At 40.8% G+C, this 25,454-nt stretch overlaps 1 protein-coding gene across 19 annotated transcripts in view; it reads right to left on the bottom strand.

Annotated features, from left to right (window-relative positions):
- LOC135324946 (zinc finger protein 532) overlaps positions 1-25,454 on the bottom strand; it is a 59,635-nt gene that overhangs the window by 10,828 nt on the left and 23,353 nt on the right. For 15 of the 19 annotated variants that reach the window (XM_064502113.1, XM_064502115.1, XM_064502118.1 and 12 more), the window contains 5 exons: positions 21,597-21,778; positions 18,420-18,596; positions 11,101-11,263; positions 7,644-7,922; positions 5,949-5,999 (listed from right to left, as the gene is read on the bottom strand). In XM_064502113.1, the coding sequence (XP_064358183.1) occupies positions 5,949-5,999; positions 7,644-7,922; positions 11,101-11,263; positions 18,420-18,596; positions 21,597-21,778 (852 nt within the window). The remainder of the gene's footprint in view (positions 1-5,948; positions 6,000-7,643; positions 7,923-11,100; positions 11,264-18,419; positions 18,597-21,596; positions 21,779-25,454) is intronic. The other 4 variants (XM_064502120.1, XM_064502119.1, XM_064502121.1 and 1 more) reach the window with 3 other exon arrangements.

Here is a 25,454-nt window from a genome sequence, read left to right as displayed (position 1 = left end):
AGAAGGAAAATCAACATATTTATTCCTTAAATTGTTAAAGGTGAAAACCTGATACTATGTACACAGAGCACACGCTCATTAATGTTAATGCATTAATCAGTACATTTTGCAGTATGGTTTTGCACTATGCTTATGACCACAATTCTTTGGGAAGAATTTATAAAAGATTAAATTAATATCTAAAGGCATATTATGGCTTCTATCAAGAATTGCACAAATGAAGGAAAAAATGGCTTATGCTTAACATACTTGATGAGAAAGTACAGCATCTTTTAGAGAGTCTCTGTTTAACAGCGGTTCCTCTTTCCTAACAAGGAGCCAGACTGAGGCGCAGAGGACACAGCACTGGGATAACAGAGCGTGCAACGCTGCAGGCTTTCCCAAGCTAGCTCTGAAGCTGGAAGCAACGTACCTGTGCCGCCGCCACCCCGTGCCAGAGCGGCATGGCTTGTTAACGTGGTAATGATCACCACGTGGCCTTGCACTACGCTGCACAACCGCACCAGCTCACCCAAAGCGGCTCAGGTATCTCTGCCGAGGCCACTGCACAGCGCAGATGCATCCTCAACCGCTTAATCAGAAAAGCAAGGGGACCACTGTGCTCGGCAGGACACAGCCCCTCTGAGAACACGAGGACCACCACCTGGGGACACCATCCATGGTGCCACACTTGTCCTAACTTCGCTGGAATGACTCTGGGTAACGACCCAAGACCTGGGGGACACTGGACACTTCAGTTTCTGCAATGGCAGCCAAAAACAAAAGAATAAAAAATAGCTAAAAACCAGCAAAAATATTAGTATATGAAATTAAATAAAATAGTGAATAGACATACTACCATCTTAGCTTGTATAGAGAACAAGGATGCACTTCATCCTTCCACTGATGCACTTTACCTCCAAGAAACTCTCTATAAAAATAGGTGTAAGAGAAATAAAGGTTTCAGGAATGGACAGTGAGAATGACCAGTGTCACGAAAGTAAGCGGATTATGAAGGTAAACCAGAAAGATGGGCTTTCTAGGAATGAGTAAGACGGAATATCATAAATAACAGTTCTTGTGTTTTAATATGAAAAGACTGCTCCCCTCAAATAAGTCGGACAAAACCCAAGGTTGGGGAATAACCGTGGGACAGAGGAAGCAGAATCTGGGGAACCAAGAAGTAGTCTGAATGGGGAAAGTGTACAGTGGAACAAATACTTCTGTTTACTCATAAATGTCTAACATGCAATATTGCTAGCAGGCAGACATTTCTTTGATTTTTTTTATTAAGAAAACCTACATGTTATATGTGTGAAGATACCAGTATTATTATTTATAATGAAACCCACTCATAAAAGGGCTTAGGGCGCTAAACAACATGAGCAACTTTTCCCAGTGTGAAAGCATCTCACTCTCAAAATTACTGTGCAGAGATGAGCACAGATAAACAAAGAAGCCCAACAATATAGCAATTAGCCATACATTTAGTATTTGTTTCCGTGTTTTAATCAGGGAAACATGAAATAAATTAGATTTCAGGGGGACGGCAAGCACCAGAGTTAGTGGTGCTGTAGCAAATGCCCAAATTCTTACGTGCATGATGGTAGAGACTTAAACACTGGTTGGTATTTGAGCACAAAACAGGTCTTGAGGATAATCAGGCTGCTCCTGTTCACAGTGTCGTGCTCCAAGACAGTTAATTTAAATGTGCCTTGCCACTTACTACGTCACCAGCATAAAGAGAGCAAAACGGGCTAAATATTGTATCAATAGGTCAGACTTGCGATCAGTCACGCTGCTGCACTTTGAAGAAGCTGCAAGCAACAGATACACCTTGCTGACAACCGGCAAAAAGTGAATTACAAGTCACTGAGCAAGGTACTAAAGAAGGGTTCCCTGCTTCCACGAGGAAGCGAGGCTGGGAACTTCCATTCTCCCTGACTCCCAACATGAAAAGAGGATATTCAGAGAAGCAGAAACGCAGAAAATGCGGAATGCAAAGGGAGGAGATGCCTTTCTACGTGAAGCACAACTAAGCTGGTCTGTGTATCTCACTGACAAGATTCCAGTGAAGCCAAGAGCTCAGCAGAATTCAAATTAAGATGCAACATTTTATGTCTAGCAGAAAATCACAGTTATACTACTAAGTATTTAACATTTGGGAGTGTTATAAATTTGCATGCTATAGGCTGGCATGTTAAAATGTTACTAGGGGAGTTAGATGTTGAGCACAAATCTGTTAAACTTCTTTGAAGAATTCCTTGAGACATAAGGAAATCTGTAACTGATGAGCTTTAGGATGCAGCTTTCCCTGTAGGTGAGCTGTTCTGTAATGAGGTGCAGCAGGACCTCTTGTACAGCATCTTGTCTTAGCTACAGGAAGAGGATGTTAAAGCTAGTATGAATCAGGGAAACAATTCCTACTTAGAAAACATCTCTCTTTTCATAGAAACACACTTATGCACAAGTCCTAAGAAATGAAATGTTTTTCTACACAGCTGAGTGCAGATACACATGAACCAGTTTCAAGCCAGGAGCTGTAAAGCCTTGTTAGTACCAGCCTTTGTGTGTGCTAATAGCATTTTTTCTGGAAAACAGGGCTTTTAAGACCAGGCAGAGTGTGACACCAAGGTGGCTACAAGTTCTCCTACCCTACGGCTGGCTCAGGAAGAGGATACAGCAAGTGTGAATCTCTCTGCACCTGCCTGGGTCCTAAGGCATTTCCCAGTAAGGTCTGGAAACTCAAGACTCTGTCCAAAGGGGATATATACGGCAATACCTCTCCTAGGTCTCAGTAATCCAGCCTGTGATCAGCTAAAAAGGGTTACAGCTCCAGACTTCTACTGTGAACCCGCAAGAGCAGCAATTAATAGTTTGAAACCAGTATCTTCGAATCCCTTACATGACCATGGGCTCTGTGAACAGCTCACAAATTGCTTAATTAAAGTTTTCAACCGACATTCCACATACGTCATTTTGACGCACTTAACCATCACCGAGCATGCTGAAGAGAAACAGCCTTCCAATCCTTCCCATACTTTATTAGACCCATATCACATATCTTGTTATCTTATGCTCATTTCTAGTATCTCTACAATAAAAGGTAACCTTGAAAGTTTAATTATTGAATACAGTTGTTAAAAAAAAGCTAACAATTACTGAAAATTTGAAGAGGTCTGGAAGAAATGTAGCGACTGGTCTTTTATCACCAGTCTCTGCAAGACATAGAGTTGGTTCGCTATTCATTTTATTGTATATATGTCTCCCACTTTATCTGAAGAACTATTTTAATAGGGATGAAAGAAAGTAAGTACAAAAATGTAAGCACTGAAACAGGCCGTTAGGCCAGTATCTGAGCACAATAATTATCTAATGTTCCATAATAAGGGCTGTTCTTGAGGCAACATTGCACAGTCCTTATTAAACATCAGATATTGAAAGATTAATATTTAAAGCTATCATTTAAAAGCACTATCGATAGGGTACTAACCTTACTCTACACGCCTGCTGCCACTTTGGTGTAGACTTGATTAGACGGGACGCGATTCCCTCGTTCCTTCTAAAGCGACAGTATCACGGGGAAGCTGTTTTGCTTTGAAGAATTGCATCAGTGTAAAATGTAAGTGTATCTGCTCTTACAGCTCTGTCTGTTTGCCAGTAAAAGCAGCGGTGTGTTAACATCCGAACTAACAGACAAAACAGGAGGGATCAGCATTTTACACGCTGCTGAGGAGACCGGTTTTGACGAAAATTAACCTATGGCTGCTTGAGCGTTACGGCATCAGAAGTGTGCGCTCCCTTCCCAGGCGCGCTACAGGGACGGCCTCGCGTCTTACCGAGTTTCTTTACAGGCACGACACAGCAGAGGCGTCAGGAATACGCCTGTAAGGCTCGAAATGCAAACAACCAACAGTTCCTGAGGAACTTCAGTGGACCCGAGTGCAGAAAGGGGCTTTTAAAGCCACATGGGATCACCTGATCTCAGCTGTTTGTCTGCTGTTCATGCCCTCGAGCCACAAAACGAGAACCAGGTAAAAGGAAACGCAGCTCTGTGAGTCACGGTCGCTGCTGGGTTTTGCGTGTTCCCTTCCAAGGGGACGGGACGGGAACGTGGCTGCGGGTCTGAACAACGGGCAGTTCTCTCCAGCAGGAAGGCAGTATTTCACAGACGCTGCCGAACCAACTGAGTGGGAGTTAGGGAAGGCAAGAAGGAACATGGGAACGGTCTCCTTTCAGGCAGGCTAGGAAGCTGTTTGCTTGTAGTTGTCATAAGAAAATTAGAGATGACACTCAGTAGTCTGGTATTTTCAGCTTTTCGAAAAAATGTTTAGAAACAGAATAAAATCATTTGCACAACTGAGAGTTGCAGAGATAAGCACTGTAATTTGAAGGGACACAGGAACCTCTGAAAACATACCGTCATTTATTGTATCATTTTAGCATCCTGAAAATGACAGATTTTCACTCAGGATGATTCTTTTCCACTTAGACAAAACGAGCCTGTTTTCCCTCCCAGCTCTGCTCTTCTTCCTCAGGGCAGCACAGAGCTTCGGTCTGTTCAGCTCCCTGCTTCCCAGCGGAGCAGAGCACCGGAGCATCCCTGCCGGCACCAGCCAAGGGCAGGGCCGCAAAGCGGACCGCTGCTGCGTGTCAGCACCTGCCCGGGGCTCCCGGCAGTCGGTCTCGCCAGCGGCTAAGCCGGGTCCAGCTGAGCGTCCCCAGAGACAGGGTCCAGCCAGGGCGGACTGGCCACCCTCCAGCCTCCCCTTGACCTGCATCCTGCCTGTGACACCACCTCCCCGAACGCTGCCTGTAGCACCACCTCCCCGGCATCTTCTCCTGCCACGCAGCCTCCAACCACTCCGGACGTTTGGGTCCATGCGACCTTGAGCTTCTCTGGTGCCTGATCCTGGCTCACCCTGGTAACTGCCTCCTGCCTCCAGCCCTGGTTCTAGGTGGGCACAACATTTTTAACACCGGAGGAGCTCCAGTGTAGACAAGGCAACAGGAAGCAAAAAACCAAAACAGAGTAAGGGAACCGAAATCTAAGTCTGCTGTTCAGTCCTTCCTTTCTCCTACTGTGTTCTCTTCGCTTGGTAGTAAGTATTTTGGCCTCGCTCCTGTAAATACTCATGCACTTGAGTGGCCTCACATACACAAATCACTAAGTATTTGCTAGGAACAGCAACAGAGGGCCTGATTCAAACTGAATCAACCCAAAGAGTCTCACTGACCGCACTGAACTTCGGATCCAAATCCAGTGTGATGTTACAGGTAAGTATAAAGTCTGAACTGAAGATGGATAGCTCATCCTAAATGACAAAATTGCTGGCTTTTCTGCTTTACTCTAGCTTGCAGTACCAGAATGTACAAATGTGGACTCCTCACACTCCATCACTGTAAAACACAGGTACCACTGAATATGCTCTTGTTGTAAAACAAACTGAATTGTTTCTGTAAAATTCAGTTAGCAGCATCTTTAAACAGACTTATAACCATAGAAGACTTACTGTACAAAGTTCTCTGTTAAGCAATGCTCTTCTTGGTACCATCTCAAAAAGTATATGTTCATTGTATCAGGCTGTAAAAACTTGTCCACGATGAACATCATCTACTTGGGCATCTATCTTCAGATATTATGTTGGAAGTAAAGGAAAGTGTAAGGAAAGGCTCCTCCTGGAGATTTAGAGGAGGATTCTAAATTAAGTACTTCAAATCGTGCTCTGGAGGAGCCTGTTCCTCACCTTTCTCCAGAAGAACAGTCCAGGGAGGCAAGTCTTCTAATTTAGGAACCTACAGCTAAATGCCTAATGAAAATGGTACAAACACACCTCAAAATCTGATATATACTCCACTTTTCCACGCTTTACTTTCTTCATCCTAACTAATTTCCAATACCTAATACCTTTGTATGGCAAGCTTTCTATTCCTCTGCCCTGCTTCTGAAAATTATTTTTGCTTCTTACCTGCATGAGAGAGGTAATAACTGTGCAATCTTTTTTCAGTTCTGAGGAGTTCTGTTTGAAAAACAAAACCAAATAATAAACTCATGCACTGTATTGCTAAAATTGGCTTTTCCTGTCTTTTAAGGCACAATGCTATCTTGATTCTCTGTTTTCCAGCTTCTTTATAGAAAAACTCTTGTTGCTGTTTTTCACTTTGCTGCCTATGCTATTCTTCTCCAAGAGCAGCAGACTCATGCTGAAATTACAAACTCATCTTAAAAAGCACAGAAAGTTTGCTCTGTTACATAATTAATGTTGTACTTTTAAAAGCACATATGTTTTGTTAAATGTGTGGTATTTTGAAGTGTTTTCTAATTATCTTTAGAAAACTGTTCATATTCATTGGAAGAGAATAAATTTGGTGAAAAGTTTTGACAAAAATCTGTTCACAGTTCCTGTCTGCAATCATCAGGAATTTGTTAAAGATTTTACACAGAACCAAAAAGATTACTCATGCAGTTTCTGGCATTCATTTATCTATTCTTACATTTTAACACCAGGTGTCACAGAAAAATGAACGGTTTTTATGTTCACAAAGAACTTGTGGAGCTGCTAATGGCCACTGCTCAAAGCTTGTAGAAATTCGGGAAACAATACGAACGTTTAACGTTTTGCTAATAACACTGCACACAAGTTTTATGCTTTGTTCGTTTTTAAAGAGCTACAGTTGTTTCAGACATACTAAAATTCTCTAGGTGCCTCCTCACTAAAAGACCAAATTTTACCAGTGACCACTTAAAAAAAGAGAGCATTCACAAGGATCAGAGGCCGTTATCATCATACGCCTTATCTCTATCAATCTACTGTCACCTGTCTGGAGAGGGGAGGAGGCTGGATACCTATCAGGGTAATTTTCTAAATGATGAAAAAGGGAAGAAGACTGAATGAGGTTATATCTTCCATTATTCTTTTCCTTTCGAAGCCAAATTTAACAAGTCAACGTTGCAGCTCTCTTCCCTGCAAGCAGTAACAGAAAAATTGTTCAGTTCCACTACTGCTCACCTGTAGTCTTTTTAAAAAATTTCACGTACTTGGAAAAGCTAGGAGTTGCAGGAAGGCCATCAAGCTGTCTCTGCTGACCTGAGAATACAGCATTCCCACGTTTTACTTGCAATTCATTTTAAGAAAGTTATCTCACATCTAGCTCATTTAAATAAAACTTCAGCTAAGCTGACTTGTTGACAGAACCTGCAAGTGCAAGAATTGCAGCAATGAACCGACTTTAGCATGAGTCCCTATTTTAAAATGAAATTCTGTTTGGCACTCACTGGGCCAGTAAAACAAGATTTGATTCCCTGGATCAAATAGTTAAAGAATTTTCAAGAGACAAAGAATTAAGGAAGGCACAAAGGAAGAAAAAGAACCTGGATCAGATTAGATGACTCAGAACAAATGCTGGAACATCTTTTCCTCTGGAAGAAGTTTTTGTACTGGATGAACAAGCCTACAATTAACTGAGAATGTGTGCATTTTCTCACTACGTAGAAAATGACAAAAACTAAGCAGCATAAAAGAGAAAGAAGAAATAGATATGAGAAAAGAGAAGAATAACGATAGAATTTGCAGGAACATCTGCAAATACACAAGTAAACTGGAAAAAATACTGCATATTTCATGTTTAATTCACTTTTCTGTAATTTAATATTACTCATTTACCTTTCCATGTTCTTTCCTCATGTGGGAGATGTAAACGTCCCTCTGAGTGAAGAGCCTATCACACTCCCAGCACGTCCACCCAGGATTGGTAACTTTTTTAGGCTCCGCTTTCTTTATGGGAGAAGGAGATTTCTTCTCTAACTTTTCTGTTCCGTTGACAGATTTTGCGTCCTCCTTGTTGTGACTGGCGGAGTTCTGGGTTGTAGGTTTAGTACTGAGAGGCAAATTTATCCCCAGGTTTGGTGGCCCCTCAACACTTTTCAAAGTTCCATGCATAGACTACAATAAAAAAAAAAGTAAAAATATTAGCACAGATGTATCCCGTTGTACTGACAAAATGCAGACCTGCACTTCAAAATGCAAATTCAGACCTCTGAACCCAAAGCCTTCATTTACTTCACTGTCATACTACAATTCAGGATCACATTCTTGATTTAAAGAAATGATTAAATAAAAGCAAGCTGTAACATCAACAGAAACTAGCAACAACAGTAACAGACAGCAGACATAGCTAAAGAGTAGCTTTCTTCAGTGGTTTGATATTTTTACAAAAAATGAGGCCGTTTATGTGAAGTTTAAATGGCTGTTTAATAGGGAGGAAGAAAAAAGGCTAAAGACGTCCTTTACGTTAAGTTTAATTTTTCACTTTTCTTGCCTAATTTAGTTAGTTGAGCATCCTCATTTCAAACTATGCTCTCAGAGATTTCCAGAAAGTAGATTTTTTTTTTTACTGACAAACTTTGACTTGGCACATTGGGAAGTAAGACAAGAAAAGGCAACTCTGAAAATAGGAGGCAACTATCTTTGTTAGGATATATCAGTATTTTATGTCAAGCCTGGGTTATTGCACGCAGGGTACTGTATGTATCTTAGCATTATATGTCAACCCTACCTTATTGCCCAGAGGGTATTAATGAGCACTGCTAACCCAGTCCTCAGGATCCAAGGTCGGCAGGGCGGACGGGGTCCCTGAGACGGGACAGCTACGAGGTGGCTAACAGGCTGTTCTCAACCACCCTTCAGCTGTTAGCTACCGATCCGTCCTCACTGCTTTACTTCCAGAATTTAAGGTTAGGTAAACAACCGGGGCAAGGGAGGAGCTCTTCCGCCTCCTTCCCCGCCGGTGTCTGAAAGCAGCATCACGCAGCGCGGAGCCCGCCGAGGAGACGGCTGACCCAGGCGGAGCTGGACCTCAGCTGTGTCTCCGGGATTCACACAGGAACGCAGGCACGGCCGCAGTCAGTCAGTAGGGTTCTGGGCCAACACAGGCGACCGAAGCCCAAACACTCTGTTGGACACAGCTTCGCGACCAGGAGGTCTCCTCCACATCCGCAAGACCTGCCCATCGCAACGGCAGCGATCTCACGGTCCCCTGTCCTGCCCTTCAGTACAGTTCTCCTGCACTGCGAGTTCGGGCATCTCGAACTTAACTATTCTTCCTACAAGTGACCTCAGACACCAAAAACATTCAATACGTTCTTGATTCAGAGAATATAAGAATTCTGTAAAGGCCTTTAAACGTAATCCTTGAGATTTGGTTTCTTATTGCAACAAAAACCATTGAAATGTAGTCTATGACCAGTAGAACTGGGAGTGTGACATCCGCAGTCCAGACTTCACCACTTGCTCTAACTAGCTGTTAGCAGCCCTCTTGTAGCTGGCCATTAGAGGAAAATGAGGCATGTATTGTGCCAGAAAGACACCCTCCCATGTGCAGGAATTATTCCAGGTTATTTCTGTAGCTTTAAATAACCTCCTCCTGAGTGTCTCTCGTCCCTTTCTGTTCTATTTTCACCCAGGTCTTTGCCCTCTTGCTTTACGTCCAGCCGCATCAACCAACCACTCTTCCTGCAGCTGGGCTGAGCTCTGCCCTTACCAGCAGTCCCCGGCCTCCTTTTCCGCTCTTACCTAGTCCCTGTTACTGCTGTTTGCTTCCCTCCTGCCCAGGCCAATTTACAGTTTGTCCCTACTCCCATACCTACATCCTAAATGTAAAGACACCAGCACTTCTGAAGAGAAGCAGTATTACCGAGTACGCATGCTGATTCTCTGATTTTGTCCCCACAAATGTCCGAATCGTTTGCAGTGAAACATGCTAGAAAGAACACTGGGCAAAAATACAAATACTGCCATGGAAAACTACAGCCAACACAGTTAAAATGGACCCAAGTTGCAAGTAACAGAATGATTTTATACTGGAAAAGGCTGACAAAGCCTAACCGGTGTAAGCAGAGCTCCCAGCTCTACCTACAGTCAGATCTCGCTCCTGAAAACATTCTTCTGGTCTTAAAGATATAAGTATCTACATATATAACAATAATGTTACAGTAACATCTGAATCAAAAAAACTAATTACACGAATAAGGCATACATTGCAATATATGGAATTTGCCTAATCAGTTAAAAAAGAAGCAATTACAAGTAGATCAAAGGAAACTGAAAACAGGTCTTTGCATTGCTGTATGAGAGGACCAATTAAGGTATCTAGCATAAATTTAAGAAGATTCTTAAAGTAAACAGGAACTAGTTCAAAAACAAAGAAAACCTCTGGCGCTTGTACTTCTGAACACCTCTGGTCTGCCCTCCCCTACTTCCTCTCGTCTTTAAAATCTGCCGTTTTTCCAGGACTTCTGACCTTGTTTTCAATGTAACCTCAAAAATGACTGAGGTTGCACGCGCCACAGTTGAGGCTAAAATGCAAAATGCTGGTTTTAGCAACAAGAAAAGGTGTCTGGTTTTCTGGTGTGTTGTATATTTTACTGAGACTTTTATGTCACCGCAAGAGAATCCAACTCAGTTAAGTGCTACCGTTCTGCATTATCGTACTTTGCAAGGGTGTAAGTAACTTCAACTGTTACCCAGTGTCTTTTGATCAAGCTAATAACACATAAGAAATTTCAGCACTGCTAACAGATTTGATGTTTTTAAAACTACATAACAGAGTACATTTAAAAATGTAGAGCTAATAAATTATAGCCGGGGACTGATAATTCTTAAAAACATAATTGGCAAGGATGACAGAAAATGTTCTGCAGTAAATCCATTCATTCAGTTACAAGGATATTCATGAGATAACCCATTTTTTTTCAAAGTGTGCATGTGTTCATGTGCGTGCATACACACACACACACGTTCAAGAAGCATACTTGTTCTGAAAATCAAAGGCTTGATTTTTGTAATGTACTCAGCATCATCAGCTCCTAACAACTGGAATAATGATACCAAGAATACTGTAACTAAGGCTCAGTACTTACTAGGATTGGACTAACTCACCTCACTACACTCAACGTTATTTTTGATAAAATGACATATTGAATGCAATGCACTGAGATATGACTACTGTGTCAAAATCAATATTCATATAGAAAAATGTCTGTGCCTTTTTACAGTACTTTCTGAAAGCGCATGATACATGACAAATGGTATCTGAGAATGAAAGGAGAAAATGCCTACAAACCTTTATATGATCCATCATAAGCTGCTTCTGTGCATATAGAAGGGAACAGTCTGGACACTTGAAAACAGACACCTTCTGGTTTTCAATGTGCTGATCAAAGTGGCGATAGAGTAAAGGTTGTAGAGTAAACACAGTGTCACACATAGAGCATTTATATATTATTCTAAAAACAGAAGTACAATAAATAATGTCAGTTGTGTTGATGACCTATTTGAAAGAATCAGGTTAACTTTTTTCTCAGCAGAGGTAAGATCTGACATGTTTTAGCAACCATTCCAGATTGTCTAAAAAACAGTTAAAATGAAACTAAATCAGAACATCCTCAAATTTCAAAATAAAGGAACAATCAAAAAGTAGAACAAAATCATTAAACAGTGCATGCAAGAAGCCAAAACCCACCAGTATACACCAATTACATGCACAAAGCCAACAACTGCTTCAGTTGCCGTGAAAGTGGAACATCCTAAGTTCTTGAACTCACATTATACTTAAAGGACAAACTGTTTCAGGTGGCAAGGGCAGCATTTTGAAGGAGTTACTGATTCGATCATAATCAGTAAAATACTTCAAGATGAATTTATTTTCAGCAATACACATGACTTTGAATTTCCTGGATCCAAGGCTAGACTCTCTGTCTTCGCCACCTGAAGCTGGAACTGCACCGGATGATAGTTCCTTATTTTGCAATTACAGTCCTTTCAGAATCAGTCTATTTCTATCAAAGCAATGTAGAGACACCACCAAAACCACAACCTCCTCTCTCCGACCTTATACAGCTTTTGATATCAGCTGCCTAAATCTCCCATTCTGATGGACAATATTCTAATAAGAATTGTAATAAAACTTATTTATGTTTTAGTAGCTGAGTAACTGGTGAAGAAGTGCATTAATCTAATTTTAAAAGTGCTTCAGAAACAACTATACTAATTAGCAAAGAACTAGGTAAGTGCTGGACACTAACAGCACAGTCCCTGCAAATGAAAATGATAGCCAAACTTCTGTATCATAAAACCGTAAGAAAGTTATTAAACAATCTGAAAATAGTTGTATCTTTAGCAGATCTTTGTCAAGTGTCTGACCGACAGATAAAAAACAGACTGAAACCAGAAATTTAGTTTTCTCATCCAAAAGCCGTAACAGCTACTACGTAACATCAGTATAATCAAGTAACTACTTCATTTTATAATGAAAAGTTAGTTTTATAATGAAAAGTTAGTTTAAATTGTTCTAGGTAGTAATTCACTTGGTATTTTGCTTGTTGATTTTGCTTATTTGTATGTTTGATTCTGTTAGGAAGCACTTCACTGCCAATTAAAAGCAAGTATCAAGATCAGCCACTCAAACTGTAACGCTTCCATGTATTTGTTTATAAACAGCAAATGACTGATTTTATTCTTTCACAAACATCACAATTTTTTTTTCATAATTTGGAAAATGAAAGAAAGGAAATAAGAGAGGAAAGAAAAGCAACACAGAACGTTGCCAGAGATGCTCGGAGGAGAGAAGTCCAGCCCGGTAGCCACCAGTTCAGGCAGCAGCTCAGATAAAGTGCGAGAGACCCAAGCAGAGGAGCGGGGTGCTGCTACGGGGGCTTCCTCCGCGGCAGCGTTCTGCCTGATCTCGTCCGTTAGGCGGGTCTCTGTCCTGAAGAACGCCTCGGTAGTAAAAGAACCCCAAACCCTGCTTGTTACAATACTGAATATTCTCGTTATTCACCTGAATACTCCAAATCCTTTCTACGTGCCTCTAAGCAGTTGTCTTCCGAGGCGTACTGTTGGAAAGAGCGCTGAAGACCACTGTGCGCTGGGCTTCGAGGTACCAAGGGCAATAGGGACATTGCCTCAATTTCCACGCCATGCAGCGTTCTCAAACATTTCAGATAATGAAAACCAGCACACTTCTTCGTATTAACTGTCAGAAATACTATTTTTGCGGTGTATGAAGCGCTCCTGCTATTCTGGTTGCGTTTATCCTCCCTCTGCTTCCGACCCGCGCGAGGGGAAGTCTCTCGTTCACGCAGCCGCCCCTCACAACTCGCGCCGCTCCGCACCGCGCTCTGCGGCGAGCCCCGCGCGGGACGTCACGCTGCACGGCCGCAGCAACACCCGCCGCGGCCGGCGGCCCCAGGGAGCCCGGGGCTCCTACACGGGCGAGCTGCCGTCCTCTCCCCCCGTTACTGCGCACAACAGCCTCTTACACGTTGCTCAGAGCAGGTATTTCAGTTCATCAACATTACTACTGATCATTACTGATTATTACCACTCCTGCAGAATCCAAGCTTCTTGGGTAACTCCTCTACGAAAGGTGTGAATGCGCCTGCCAGAAATGCAATGTGTTTCTGGACTTTAATTGGTGCGGAAAAAAAGTGACTGAAATGTAGTTTCACCTCACACATCTCATGTTGGTAAAACGCCCCTATGTCTCGCCAATAGCTGTGACTGAGACTGCAAGCGAGCCTAGGGAGGGGGAGGTAGGGGTGAGCCTAGGGAGGGGGAGGTAGGGGGGAGCCTAGGGAGGGGGAGGTAGGGGGGAGCCTAGGGAGGGGGAGGTAGGGGGGAGCCTAGGGAGGGGGAGGTAGGGAGCACCCCCGGCAGAGCAGCCGACACGCGCACGGGCAGAAACGGAGCGTGAGCCTTCCCCAGGCCCCGCGCGACCGCGGGCACGCTCGACGGGACGCGCCGGCTAAGCTCCAAGGCATAGAAAGGGCCAAAATATTCACTTTGCAGCGGGTCGTTTCCCTTGGCCACAGAGCAACTGAGCGGCTACGCACACCCCGCCAACACCTCGGTCCCGCCTCGGCAAAGCAGCTAGCGGTCCTTCAAAGCAGTGCAGCCGATCTCCAATGTCCCAAACTCATGAAAAACTGGAAGACTTTATTTCCGCAGAGAGCTGCTATTAACTGCAAATATTCCCAAATTCTGCAGTACCAAATATTTTTATTTTGCGGCTTAACTCCTGTCTCAGAGTACGGTCTTACATCTCCACGACCAACTTTGTCCAAAAGTCAGGAAGTGTCAAACCTGATTAACACTAACGAGCAAGCCGTGGCACAAGACCAGCTATCAAGCCCTGTCCCGGGCAGGGGGATTTTCGCCCTCCTGGCTCACCACTCCCCCGCCACCGTAACAGCCAGCACCCCGGACGCCTGGCACCTTTCGCTAGGGACTAGACCACCTGGCTGGGCTCTGACCACAGGTGAGTAACGTCACGTCCTTCCAGGTCAGCAAGCTGTAAACACAGACGGGCTGAATCCCAAATAATTCTTTGATTCTTTGATATATTTGATTATTTGTATTTTTATTAGAATCGTATCTGGAAAATAAATTAGACACATGAGAAATTAGAAAAGCTGTTTTATCATCTGTGGTTGAACTAGACCGTGATCTCAGTGAGAACTATTTCAGGTCTGTAGTATATACATTTATTGTCACAGGCTTACATAATTTATCAAATAAACTATGGCATATTATTTGCCTTGGCTTCTTCTCATCGCACCTAAAGTAAATCAGTCCCTAAATGATCACGTTGATCCTTGAGTAATGCAGCGCTCATTACTGGCAGCAGCTGCTACTGACAGGAGAAGGTGAATTTGCTACAAAAAAAATCTGACATTATTCAGAATTTATTGCAAATAAAAATTTTATCTTTTTAAGAAAAAACAAGTCCTGTATATTCCTATGTAAGCTACGAAGTCATTGCTCTGCTTTCACAGAAGCACAAGAACTGTCTGGTAGAGCCCCAGGTTTCAGAGCCAGCTCTCTGGGAAGAAACTGTATTAATTTAAATCTATACCAACATACCTAATAGTATGTGTTGCGGCTGTAACTACTTCATCCCAAAGTACTGCTTTCAACCACTTCCAAAAGCATGATTTTCAATGCTGAACACATGCACCTGAGTGTGCTGGTTAGCTTTGTAACTGTGGCAGTTAGTTTTTAATGTGTAACAGCTTAAAACCCTGTCCAAAGTTTAAAGGCAGTCATGCTCGCGCAGGACATCACTTCGGGCAGCCCCAGTGCAACAGGCCACCTGAGCAGGACGGTCCCCCTGCAAGCGCAGAACCAGGGTGATGAGCTGCTACCAGCTCCTTGCTCCCCTCCCACAGCACGCACCGAAACAGCCACTGCACATTCACTTTGTCACTTCTCAAAACTATGGTTCATATACACTTACATATTATCTTAGAATAAATACACACATACTGCAGAGGGAGATACTTCCACACAACATTAAAAATGTTAAGCAGTTTAAAGGCTTCTCCACTAGAGCATGGTATTTCTCCTCCCTATAATTTATTTCTCTAAAGAAATGGTACATGTGGGATAATATACTGTGCACCAACAGTACAGCATAATCTGACTTCATAAACAAGAATTTCTCCAATATCCAAAAAGAAATAAGCCATGAAAAATATCTTAAAGTTGTTCCTAAGAACTTAGACTATTTACTGAAAAAAAAATCATATTTAAGCTCTGGTTTCCCATTAAAACATTTCATGTATGCTACAGGAGCGAGCTGAAAACGTTGAAAGAGAAGATAGTCATCCATTTCCATATATTAAAACAACCTAATTTCATCCCATAGAGATTCACTGCTCATAACTTCAATTTTTGTAAGGCTAATTATTTCCTATATCTATTTCAACAAACAACCATCTGTAATATAATTATAAATCCTACTATTCCAGTAAATGCCAGGGGCACGCAGCCATTTACCAGCGAGCCTAATTCTTGTAAACAAAGATTGTACGAACAAGTAACCAGACCCTGGGGACTGGGCTGGCCCCAGCCCATTTGTAAGACAGAACTAATAAATCTTCCCCAGCTACCTCGATCTGCTCATCACACCGACACCTGATGCCCTGAGTCACGCTGTGACTTCCAGAAGAACATCTGGGCTGCCAGGCTGCTGGTTACCCGGTTCCATAGTCATGTAGGAGCTGAAAAGCATCTGCTTATGGGGGTAAGCTTTAAAATTCATGTTTAAAAATGTGGGCTTCAGCCTTCCTTTTATACATCAAATGTGTATAAATCTCGAAGGCTTCACATTTTCAGCCATAAAAGGCTACTGTACACTTCTAGGATTTGCTTTAAAGTTTTTACTTCAGAAAAACAGCCATTCAGCTGAACTTATATAGTCATATCTATATATCTGTCAGTGTTAAATATTTGCTTTTTTCCAATTATGAAGTTGTTAAACTTTTAAAACGTATGCCAGCCATATGCAACGTGAAAGACAGGTAATACGATGCAGAAAAATCAGTAGTGGCAGATTCTTCAAATGTGAAAATAGTTCTTTAAATACAAATACAGATTTGAGATATGTCACAAACACTTGATGTCACTCCATCAATATGCTTTAGAGATAACCTCAGAAACCAACAAACATAAATAACAAAATCATTTCCTTTTTAAGCTGCTACTTAGCATTTTTGCTACTGAACACATTTAGTTAATTCTGAGGAAAACCTCAGGTCCTGACAGCTTGAATAAACGTCATTAAATGGTGAAAGAGCAGTCAGTGCATGCCGCTTGAGTGCCGGCAGTGACGCTGCACTGCCCACAGGTGCTTGTGAAAGGGAGGCAAGTAACTCCAAATAATGTCCAGACTGGGAAAAACATACCAGTCAATCTGCGTGAATTTAAGAGAGCACCTTGGTTAAAATGCTAAATTTGAAGAAAACCATCATGTCTTAAGATGAGCACTTAACTGCAAATTCTGTCTATAATTTACTAGGATACAATAATATTTCTTAAGATCTTTAGTCTTTTTATAAACAGATTTCCAGAAGTTCATAAAATAGTCTAATTATAAGCACATCTGTTTTAATCTTTTGTTTTTTATCTGATGAAAATTGTGGAAACCTGAAACAATTTTTACATTAAATGTTGGTATTTCTGAGCCTGCTATTGAAGATACCATCCTAAATTAAAAGAAAGTACCATTGAAAATGTTAATTTAGTATCAGAAACAGTAAGTTTGTTGCTATTTTGCTTTGATGTAGGTTTAAACATCCTGAAGAATGAAACTCCTGTTCATGTCAGAAGAAACAGTGTTAAGCCAGCTCTCTGTGAAATCTCATCTTAGGACACACGGTTAGCTTGTGTCTCTCGCCTGCCTCTCACTTTCTTGCGTCTCCCTGTTGGTAAAACATACTAGTGTGTTCTGCGCGCCTTGGAGAAACAAAACGAGGCTAAATATTTGAGTATTTACTCTCAGCACCGCATTTGTACCCAGCAGAGGAGAAATAAGACAGAAGAAAAAAGGCCTGGATTAGAAGGCAATGCACTGTATCTGATGAGATTTGAAGCCCAATTTTCAGATGTATTTGTACCTGCAGCTCCCACTGACTTCAACTGAGAATTTAGGCATTCAGCATTTTTTAAAATTTAGACCCTGAAGCTGAATTCCTAATTGCCATATGATTCTTTTACCTTCTTTGGTAAGCCATTTACTGCGTTTATGCCTAATGTCCTAATCGTAGAACGGAAACAGTTCTGCGTTAACCCAGGCCGGAAAAGGTTTGACGGCAGGCACCTCACTCAGTAACACACTAAAATTGTCTCCTCGAGTCACGAGAGTCTTGGGGAAGCAGAAACCTGGTCACCGGTCCCAAAACTTGTGGCTATCATTGAAGAAAGAAACGGACAGAGGGAGAAGAACAGGTCCTGCAGGAAAAAACACTGTCAAGGAAGCAGCTACCTAATCGCTCGGTATCGCGGAGAGCTCTACCCTGGCAGCATCGCCTGCGCTCAGCCCAGGGAAAACAACCGGTACTTCTAAAACAACCTGCCACCAGAAAACACCCCAACTGCGGTGAATTCAAGGTACCGAAAGAATCACGTTTTTGGTATTCACCTAAATAACTCTGTAAGCATGTAACAGAGGAAATCATTCTTTCCTGCCTTTTCAAGCAGATGTTACAAGAACCTCTACCCAAGTGCTGAGCAGTCCTAGCAGGTCCTTTTGGAACCCCTCTACCTTAACTCGCAGCAAAATGCAGGTGAGATAATTAGATTAAAAATAAGAATGAGCAACACAGACCAGTAGCTTGCCCGAAATGTTTTTGTAATTACTGTACTACTGTCTTGCAGTGCTGTGTTTGAAGAACTGTTACCACTGTGCTCATGGAAAGCTAGCCTTTGCCAAATAAACTGCCAGCTAAAAGCTCATGAATATACAACATGTACTTCCACACATTACCAACAGGATGACAGTACGCACAGCATGTGACTTTCGAGATTATAAATACAGGAGAGAAGGCAATTTCACAAGTTATTAAAAGGCAGCAAGTGCAGTAAAAGATGAATTTTGCTTACTTTGGTTCGCCTATCTTGATACCCGGGTGTTGTGTATAGGCATGGGAATGTGTGCTGGGAGCAGATTTAAATGCCATGGGACAGATAGGACACTTGTAAAAGACTTCACAGTGAGAACCTTGAATGTGAGACTTGAGAGCCGCCACATCAGAGTACACGACATTGCAATGTACGCAGCTGCAAAAAGAGTGGAAAAGAGTCAGTTCAGCCTCGCAAAACACGGTATTAAAAGAAACGGAATCAACACTGATTTTCAAGCAAGTAGAAGAGGTAAACCTATATATACAAATGGATAAAACTACACTATTCTGTCCATTTAAAAGTATAGACAACACAGTAAGAATCAATCACAGATTTGTATATCAAAAAGGAGAAGAGAAATTACCCAAAGATGATTTGAAAATTGAAGAGTACGTTTCTGTGGCATTACAACAGATTAAAGGGTCAACAGAGGAATATTGTATTGATTATAAAAAGAATGCTTAAATTCTCCGCAGATTTGTAAAGAGATTTTACAAAATGCACTTTTATCACATGCAATGGATTGCGTAAAGTACACCATAGTAATTTAGAAACAAACACCAAAATGGAAAACCAGTAAGCAAAACATTCCTACCATTTCCCTTGCTTAGATTTTATGAAAACATATCAATAATGATTTTATGCACAAGTGATCAAATCAATGCTTGGATTTAAAAAAAAACAGCAAATTTTAATTCAGGACTACTAAACTGGAGCTCTACAATCACATCAATGTATCATATTGGATTTCTGAAAATATTTTTCAAAAACATACTTCTGCAATGTTGAAAATTTGTGACCTTTCCGCATCTATTCTAAAATAAAACAATTAAAAATTGAATTAATATTACAATGTAGTAATTTCTATACACAACGGTCCCTTTTATGCCACCCATCTCCAGTGCCACATGCCACCGCAAAAGTTCAAAAATACACTGCAATAAGCAATTACAAGATAATCTGTCAAATGAAAAAAATTCTTATTGAGCAGTATTTTTCAGTAAGGGATTTACAGTTTAAAAGGCTTCTACCCTTCAAAAATTTTAATTTTGGCTTATGTCACAGTAGCATTCTTGTTGACATATAAACATCAAGTAATTTTTGATATTCTGTTTTAATGCCTCGATAATGGCAATAAAGCATGAAACCCAATTATATACTGCATACGCGAATCCTGTTTTCCTTTGTACAATGTATCACCTCTGATGCTTGTGAAATGTCATCCTCTTTTTTAAGCACTTAATTTACATTCTTAATACCATTATTTTATATGTACACACACACACACACACACACACTCTCACTCAACTACCTTGTATCCACTTACCCATACATTCTTTAAGGTAAATGGTTCTTGTCTTTTTCGGATCTGTTAAAACTTTCTCTGCTTATACAGGGATGAACATTTCTTCACAGTGGTACACAGCACGATCCTCTCATTACAGTGAATCTTTACCACTTCTACGCCTAAGGTATGACCCCAGGAGAGCTGGGTTCTATCATCTGTCTCTCCCTTCCCCCAGAGCCCAAATCCCATCTGGGTTTTATTCTCTAGTGATATTAAATAATAAATGATCCTCAGCATCCACCGTTGTACATTAACAGAGCTCTTTCTGCCCAAGCCTTCCTTCTTGGACTGTTACAACAGCGTTCTTGCTCCCAACTTGCGAGGATGCAGCTAAACTTAGGGTTGAATTTTTCAGCTGATTAAGTTCAAATAACTAGCTGGAACCACTGAACGCAAACTGGTCTCACACAGGTCCTTTGGAAAGACAAGAAGGGTCAAGCCTTTCCTCAAAAGTATGCTCCACAGTGATAAGAAAATGAGGAGGAGTCCAGGAAGTAAGAAAACATTTTTTCCGCATATTGCTTTTCCTTGCCTGTGCATTTTTGGTTTAGTTTCACCCTATAAAGAAATTTTGACTTAGTGTGACATGAGATTTTTTTAAATAAATCTTCAAATTTCAGTAACACTCTCATGATTCACAGTGCAAGGTTTACGAGTCTTTTGGTGTTACTGGTACAGGCCGCGAGTCCCTGAAGAAGGCTGTGTCCAAACCCAAGAGATGACACAGACCAGAGGGAAGGCGTGCTGGAACGGAGGCAACGAACACAGAAGAAATTTAGGGCAGGAAAGATTATTGCTTGAGAAAAGAATAAACAGAAGAATCCAAAGAAGCACTGAAAGAGCTCAGAGTTGAATCCATGGCCTGATACAACCTGAAAACAGATTGCCAGAGCAGCTGGCTTGCTGCAGTAAAGATGCTTTCTTCCCCTAGCAGCAGATTTCACATCCATCCTAGTAAATGAACTGCAGCACCTCGAGGGGAAAGAAGTTGCCTACTGGTAGGATTTTCCATCACCCTGCTCCAGTCAGGAAGATGAAATGGAAGTGCTGGAGGAGCGCTGAGCGAAGCCCAGCTGCACCGGTTGCTCTTCTGGACTGCCGCTGCGCTGCCGTTCAGTGCCAGTAAAATTCTAAGATAAAACAATCTTTGGAGCCTTTCAAAACTTAAAATTTCCATGAAATGCCTCCTCTCCCCATTTTCTCATGAAGTGGCCATCCAGGGAAATGCAAGAATAAAAGAGGAACTGATGAGTAACAATGAAGAACCAAAACAGCAGGATGTCTGAATGAGAAAGGATAATGGGCAAGTGGTGTACGGCCGAGGAATCTTGACTTCCAGCAACAAAAAGAGAGCAAAAAGATTTGCTTTAGTGATGCTAATAGAAGGTACGATATACCCATCAGTATCTTGATGGTAAGTCCTAGCAATACGTACTGAAAATGACTGTTCTACCAGAGAGAGAACAGTCTAAAATTCAATGGACAAAAAAGTTTTAAGAACCTAAAGTTAGGACAATACAGCTGAATTCTCTAGCTTAGAAACTGCTAAGCCCTGAATCTGACATTTTATGGCTGAGTGAGATTAGCTAATATTCTGATTCAGTAACTCACAAGAGCAGATGCCCAAAACAAAGCTGAATTCTAATGCAGTATTTATTCCAAAATTTGTAGTACTAATAGCACTGTTGCCATGGCGACTTTAAACCAATGAAGCTGTATTCTACAAACAATGCTTATGAAAATGGGAAATTACTTTGGAAAGCATAAATTATATATAAATTGACAACGAAAGTAATCATTATACTGACCGAAAACCAACTCTTCGTGTATAATGCAGGCAGTTCTTAGTGACATGAGTCTGGAAGTGGACAGATCTGCAGATTGCTCCACATTCAGGACACGTGTATGGAGATTTATGCTGATGAATTCTCTGGTGTGATGCAAAACTGCACTGGTTAGGAAGCAGCATCTGGCAGATATTGCATGTCTTCTAAACGATAAACCAAAATAGATGAAACAAAAGGTTTGGTTCAGCTACATATAATTTCTTGTGTCAAGCACTGTAATATATTAAATAAAAGGTTAAATGTTATGACTGTGACGTGAACCAAAAGAAGTAGACAAATTCTAAAGGCAGGCTCTACCGACAAATCTTGTAGGACAGAGGTGGTGTATCAGACACACCGGCATTCTCGGCCCAGGTCTGATACAACAAAGCTCTTTCATGAACGCTGGCTGTGAAAGATGCCATATGGTTAATATAAATTCTATTTAGGGCCCCCCATAAGATTACCTTAATAGTCTAAAACTCCTATGTATAACCTGCAAATCAAACCATATGGTTTTAACTCAGTGCACCACAAGGAAAAAAAAAACCCCAAATCCACCAAGTATACTATATTTACTTTCTTTGATCCTTGCCCCTGATGAATTCTTATGATAATATCCATAAAACCAGAGAACTAGAATATTATCAGGCAGAAAGTGCATAGATAATATATTTCTCAGGCAAGAATACATCAAAACATTGTACATTTAAATAAAAACTATAGATACGTCAAACAATTAGAAAATTTTTCTTCAAAAGGGCTTGTTATTTCCTAAACTATTCTTTTCTAGTATTTTGTTACACAAAAATAATAAAAAAATCTTCTACAACATGTTGATCATTTGCCAAATCAGACACACGGAAATTCTTAGGGTGCTTTGTGCCATTCTTGGGATGAAATGCAAATGATGCAACCCAGCTGCAAACACAGGCTTCAGTTCAGCTCACAGTTGCTTTCCATCACTGGAGGGCACAAACAGACAAAGAGTACCTGTAAAACTGTTCCAGAAAACGTTTCATTTATGGTAATGCATCTCTAAGATCTCTAAGCAGAGAGTTGACATCCTGTATGGAGCTATGCTTCTGTTTAACTTTGATCATGGGAGCTGCTTCATTAATGGAAACAGTCAGTCTAAAAGTCAAGCACACATACAAGTCTTTGCAGAACAGGTCTTTAACCCAACTTCGTTTCATACTTACATTCCACTGCAGGGTTTTTTATTATTATTTATATATGGGAAACGGATTACAAAGAAAAAAGTAATATTAAAAGAGTGATCTAGGGCAGGAAGTGTAAGCCCCAAATCAATGCCTAAAATACAAATCAAACCAGCAAATCCTATAGGTCCTAAACAGTTAATCAAGATCATATAGAATTTTGGTGTCTTTCAGCTTTTTTCTTTTAATAAACTTAGAGGAGTTCATTTCCAGTGAGAAATTAGAATGTCACTGGCTGAAAATAATTTAAGACTTTTTAAATCATTATTGCTTTTGGTTTGGACTTACGAATCTCTTCAGTGACTTACAAACATTTAAAAACAAAACTAAGGCTCCATGACATGGGCATTTCTAAACATGAGATTTGTATATATTTAGAAACGTTATCCTTAAGAGTCTTGCACATGTAGTGAGATGTACATTTTGCCAGAATACAAAACAAAACAAAATCTCCAGAGCTGTATTATAAATCATTTACTGACCTATGTAGAAAGCAAACCTGAAATAAACACGTTAAAACCGTTTCTTTCTTAAAGATGGGTACTTCATGAAGAGCTGCCTCCTGCTTCCAATTTAGGCTACTCCTTTAAATCTCTTTTGAAAAGCAGTAAGATTCAAAGCATGTAATACCAGAATCAAAACTACTGTTGTCAAAGAAATAGTAATGTCACAAATACATTTCACAGGAGTCTGACTTACCAGTCACGTCTACATGTCTACAAAAACGAATCTGTTCCCATTTAATCAATAGGAGGCAGATATTGACTCCATAGGCACAGAGAAAAAAACTTTACTAGTCACCGTAAAAAAGGATTTTTTTCCCAAATAGAACACTGTTTAATAAAGACCTAAAATGAATTCCTAAACAGCTTAGCAATTTGACAATATTGCTGATATTCCAAGAACTAGTGTATTTTTCTATTAGGATCTGTACACTTTTTTCCTCCCTGAAAATATCTTCATCTAAATGCTTTTTTGAGGCTGTATGCAAATATTCTCAAAAAGACCTGAATAATTTCAAGCAGAAATGAAACACGAAACATCCTGAGGTCACACATACTGAAGCAAGAAGTGTATTTTTATAGAGTTCCCTTTTAATGTTTCCTCTGTGATCACGATGGCCTGACGTGTTTGAACGCAGCCCCCTCCAAACATACTCCTCAAACGTCCTCACAACAGCAAGACGGTAAAACACAAAACAGTAAAATAGAGAAGTTAAGCAAAGAAAATCTATCATCACTCAAATTCAGATTCAGTATTAGCACTACAGCCAGCTTAAAAGATGAGCAGATAGCACGAATGTACCCACTGCCCTTGTGGAAGGCTTTCTTGGAGGGTGATGATCCGTGGGGATTTTGACCTACCGCCCTGATGGGAACCTTTGCGCCACAGTCCAAGCCTGGGAGACATATAAATACTCACTCGGAAATGCCAAATATTTATCCTTAACTGATGAAACAACTACGGCCTGAACCACTGATTCATGACTCTCAACACTAAACAGACCTGGCTTGGGGTGTTAACTCTGTGTTCAGCACAGGCTTAAGGGCAAAACCCTGACTAACCATAACTCCATTGAAAACGTGCTTACCACATTTATTTGGCTTCAGTACCATTGCCATAATTTATCTTTTGCCACCTAGGAATTAATAAGCAGTAATACAGTACTGGAAAATCTGGAGTGTTTGATTACATAAGAAAATGACAAAACAAAACTTCTTATTCTAATAACAGAAATGTACTTTTTTTTTCATAGTCCTCCCAAAGTATCTTTGTCTCCAGCACTACAAAAGAAACCTGGATGTTATGCCACAGAAAGGCCCAACACCGCTGCAACCCCAACTAAGCTTAACTCAGCTTCGGAAGTTGCAGCAAGCAGGCTGCAAGGTCCACCTGCAATGGCAATAGTTCAGACTGACACAAAGCGAAATAACGCTGTTTGTTAAGGCCACAGGTTTGCTACTTTGACAAGTACAGTACAATGTTTATTTGTAACTGATTACAGTAGAACATGAACAATCTACTGTGAAATCCTAAAATTCAGCACTTTTGCTTACCATTCTGGGCTTAACGTGGCATTAACTTCCAGTTCTCTCATTCCAATCCATACCAAAACAAAACATGGTGAGTTTATGAAAATCATCACCTTCCTGCATTTAAAGTATAAGTGCCAGGAAAAAGAGAGTTAGAAGAAAAAAAATAGTGGAGATGGAAAACAAAGGTATACAAGAACTACGAGTAGGAAGGGAAATGAGCTATGTAGGTTCCATGAGAGCCACATACTTATATCTGTAAATAAGACTAACATTAACTATCCCAGGTTCACTGCTTTTTTTCCCCCAAGAAGGAGGTGAGGGTTCAGCCAATGAAACCTATCAGTGAGCGGTCCCACTCCTTTTAATAAGACTATTAGCACAAGTAAAATTATTTTGCAGTATTTGAGGATTCGTTATCATTATTTTTATGGTAGACATTACAGAAAGATTACAATTTTGTAGGGAACACCTTTCGAATGTTAGGGCTGTTTTACTGTTTATTTTCTAGGAAACATTCTACCTTTACAACAAGAGCTTAAAAAGAAGAAGAAAGTAACAGCTACTTATTGCTCAGACTCAATGAA

This window comes from Dromaius novaehollandiae, chromosome Z (assembly GCF_036370855.1).
Source record: "Dromaius novaehollandiae isolate bDroNov1 chromosome Z, bDroNov1.hap1, whole genome shotgun sequence".
Classification (NCBI taxonomy): domain Eukaryota; kingdom Metazoa; phylum Chordata; class Aves; order Casuariiformes; family Dromaiidae; genus Dromaius; species Dromaius novaehollandiae.
The sequence above is the reverse complement of the archived record's forward strand: the minus strand, read 5'-3'. Positions and strand labels throughout refer to the sequence as shown.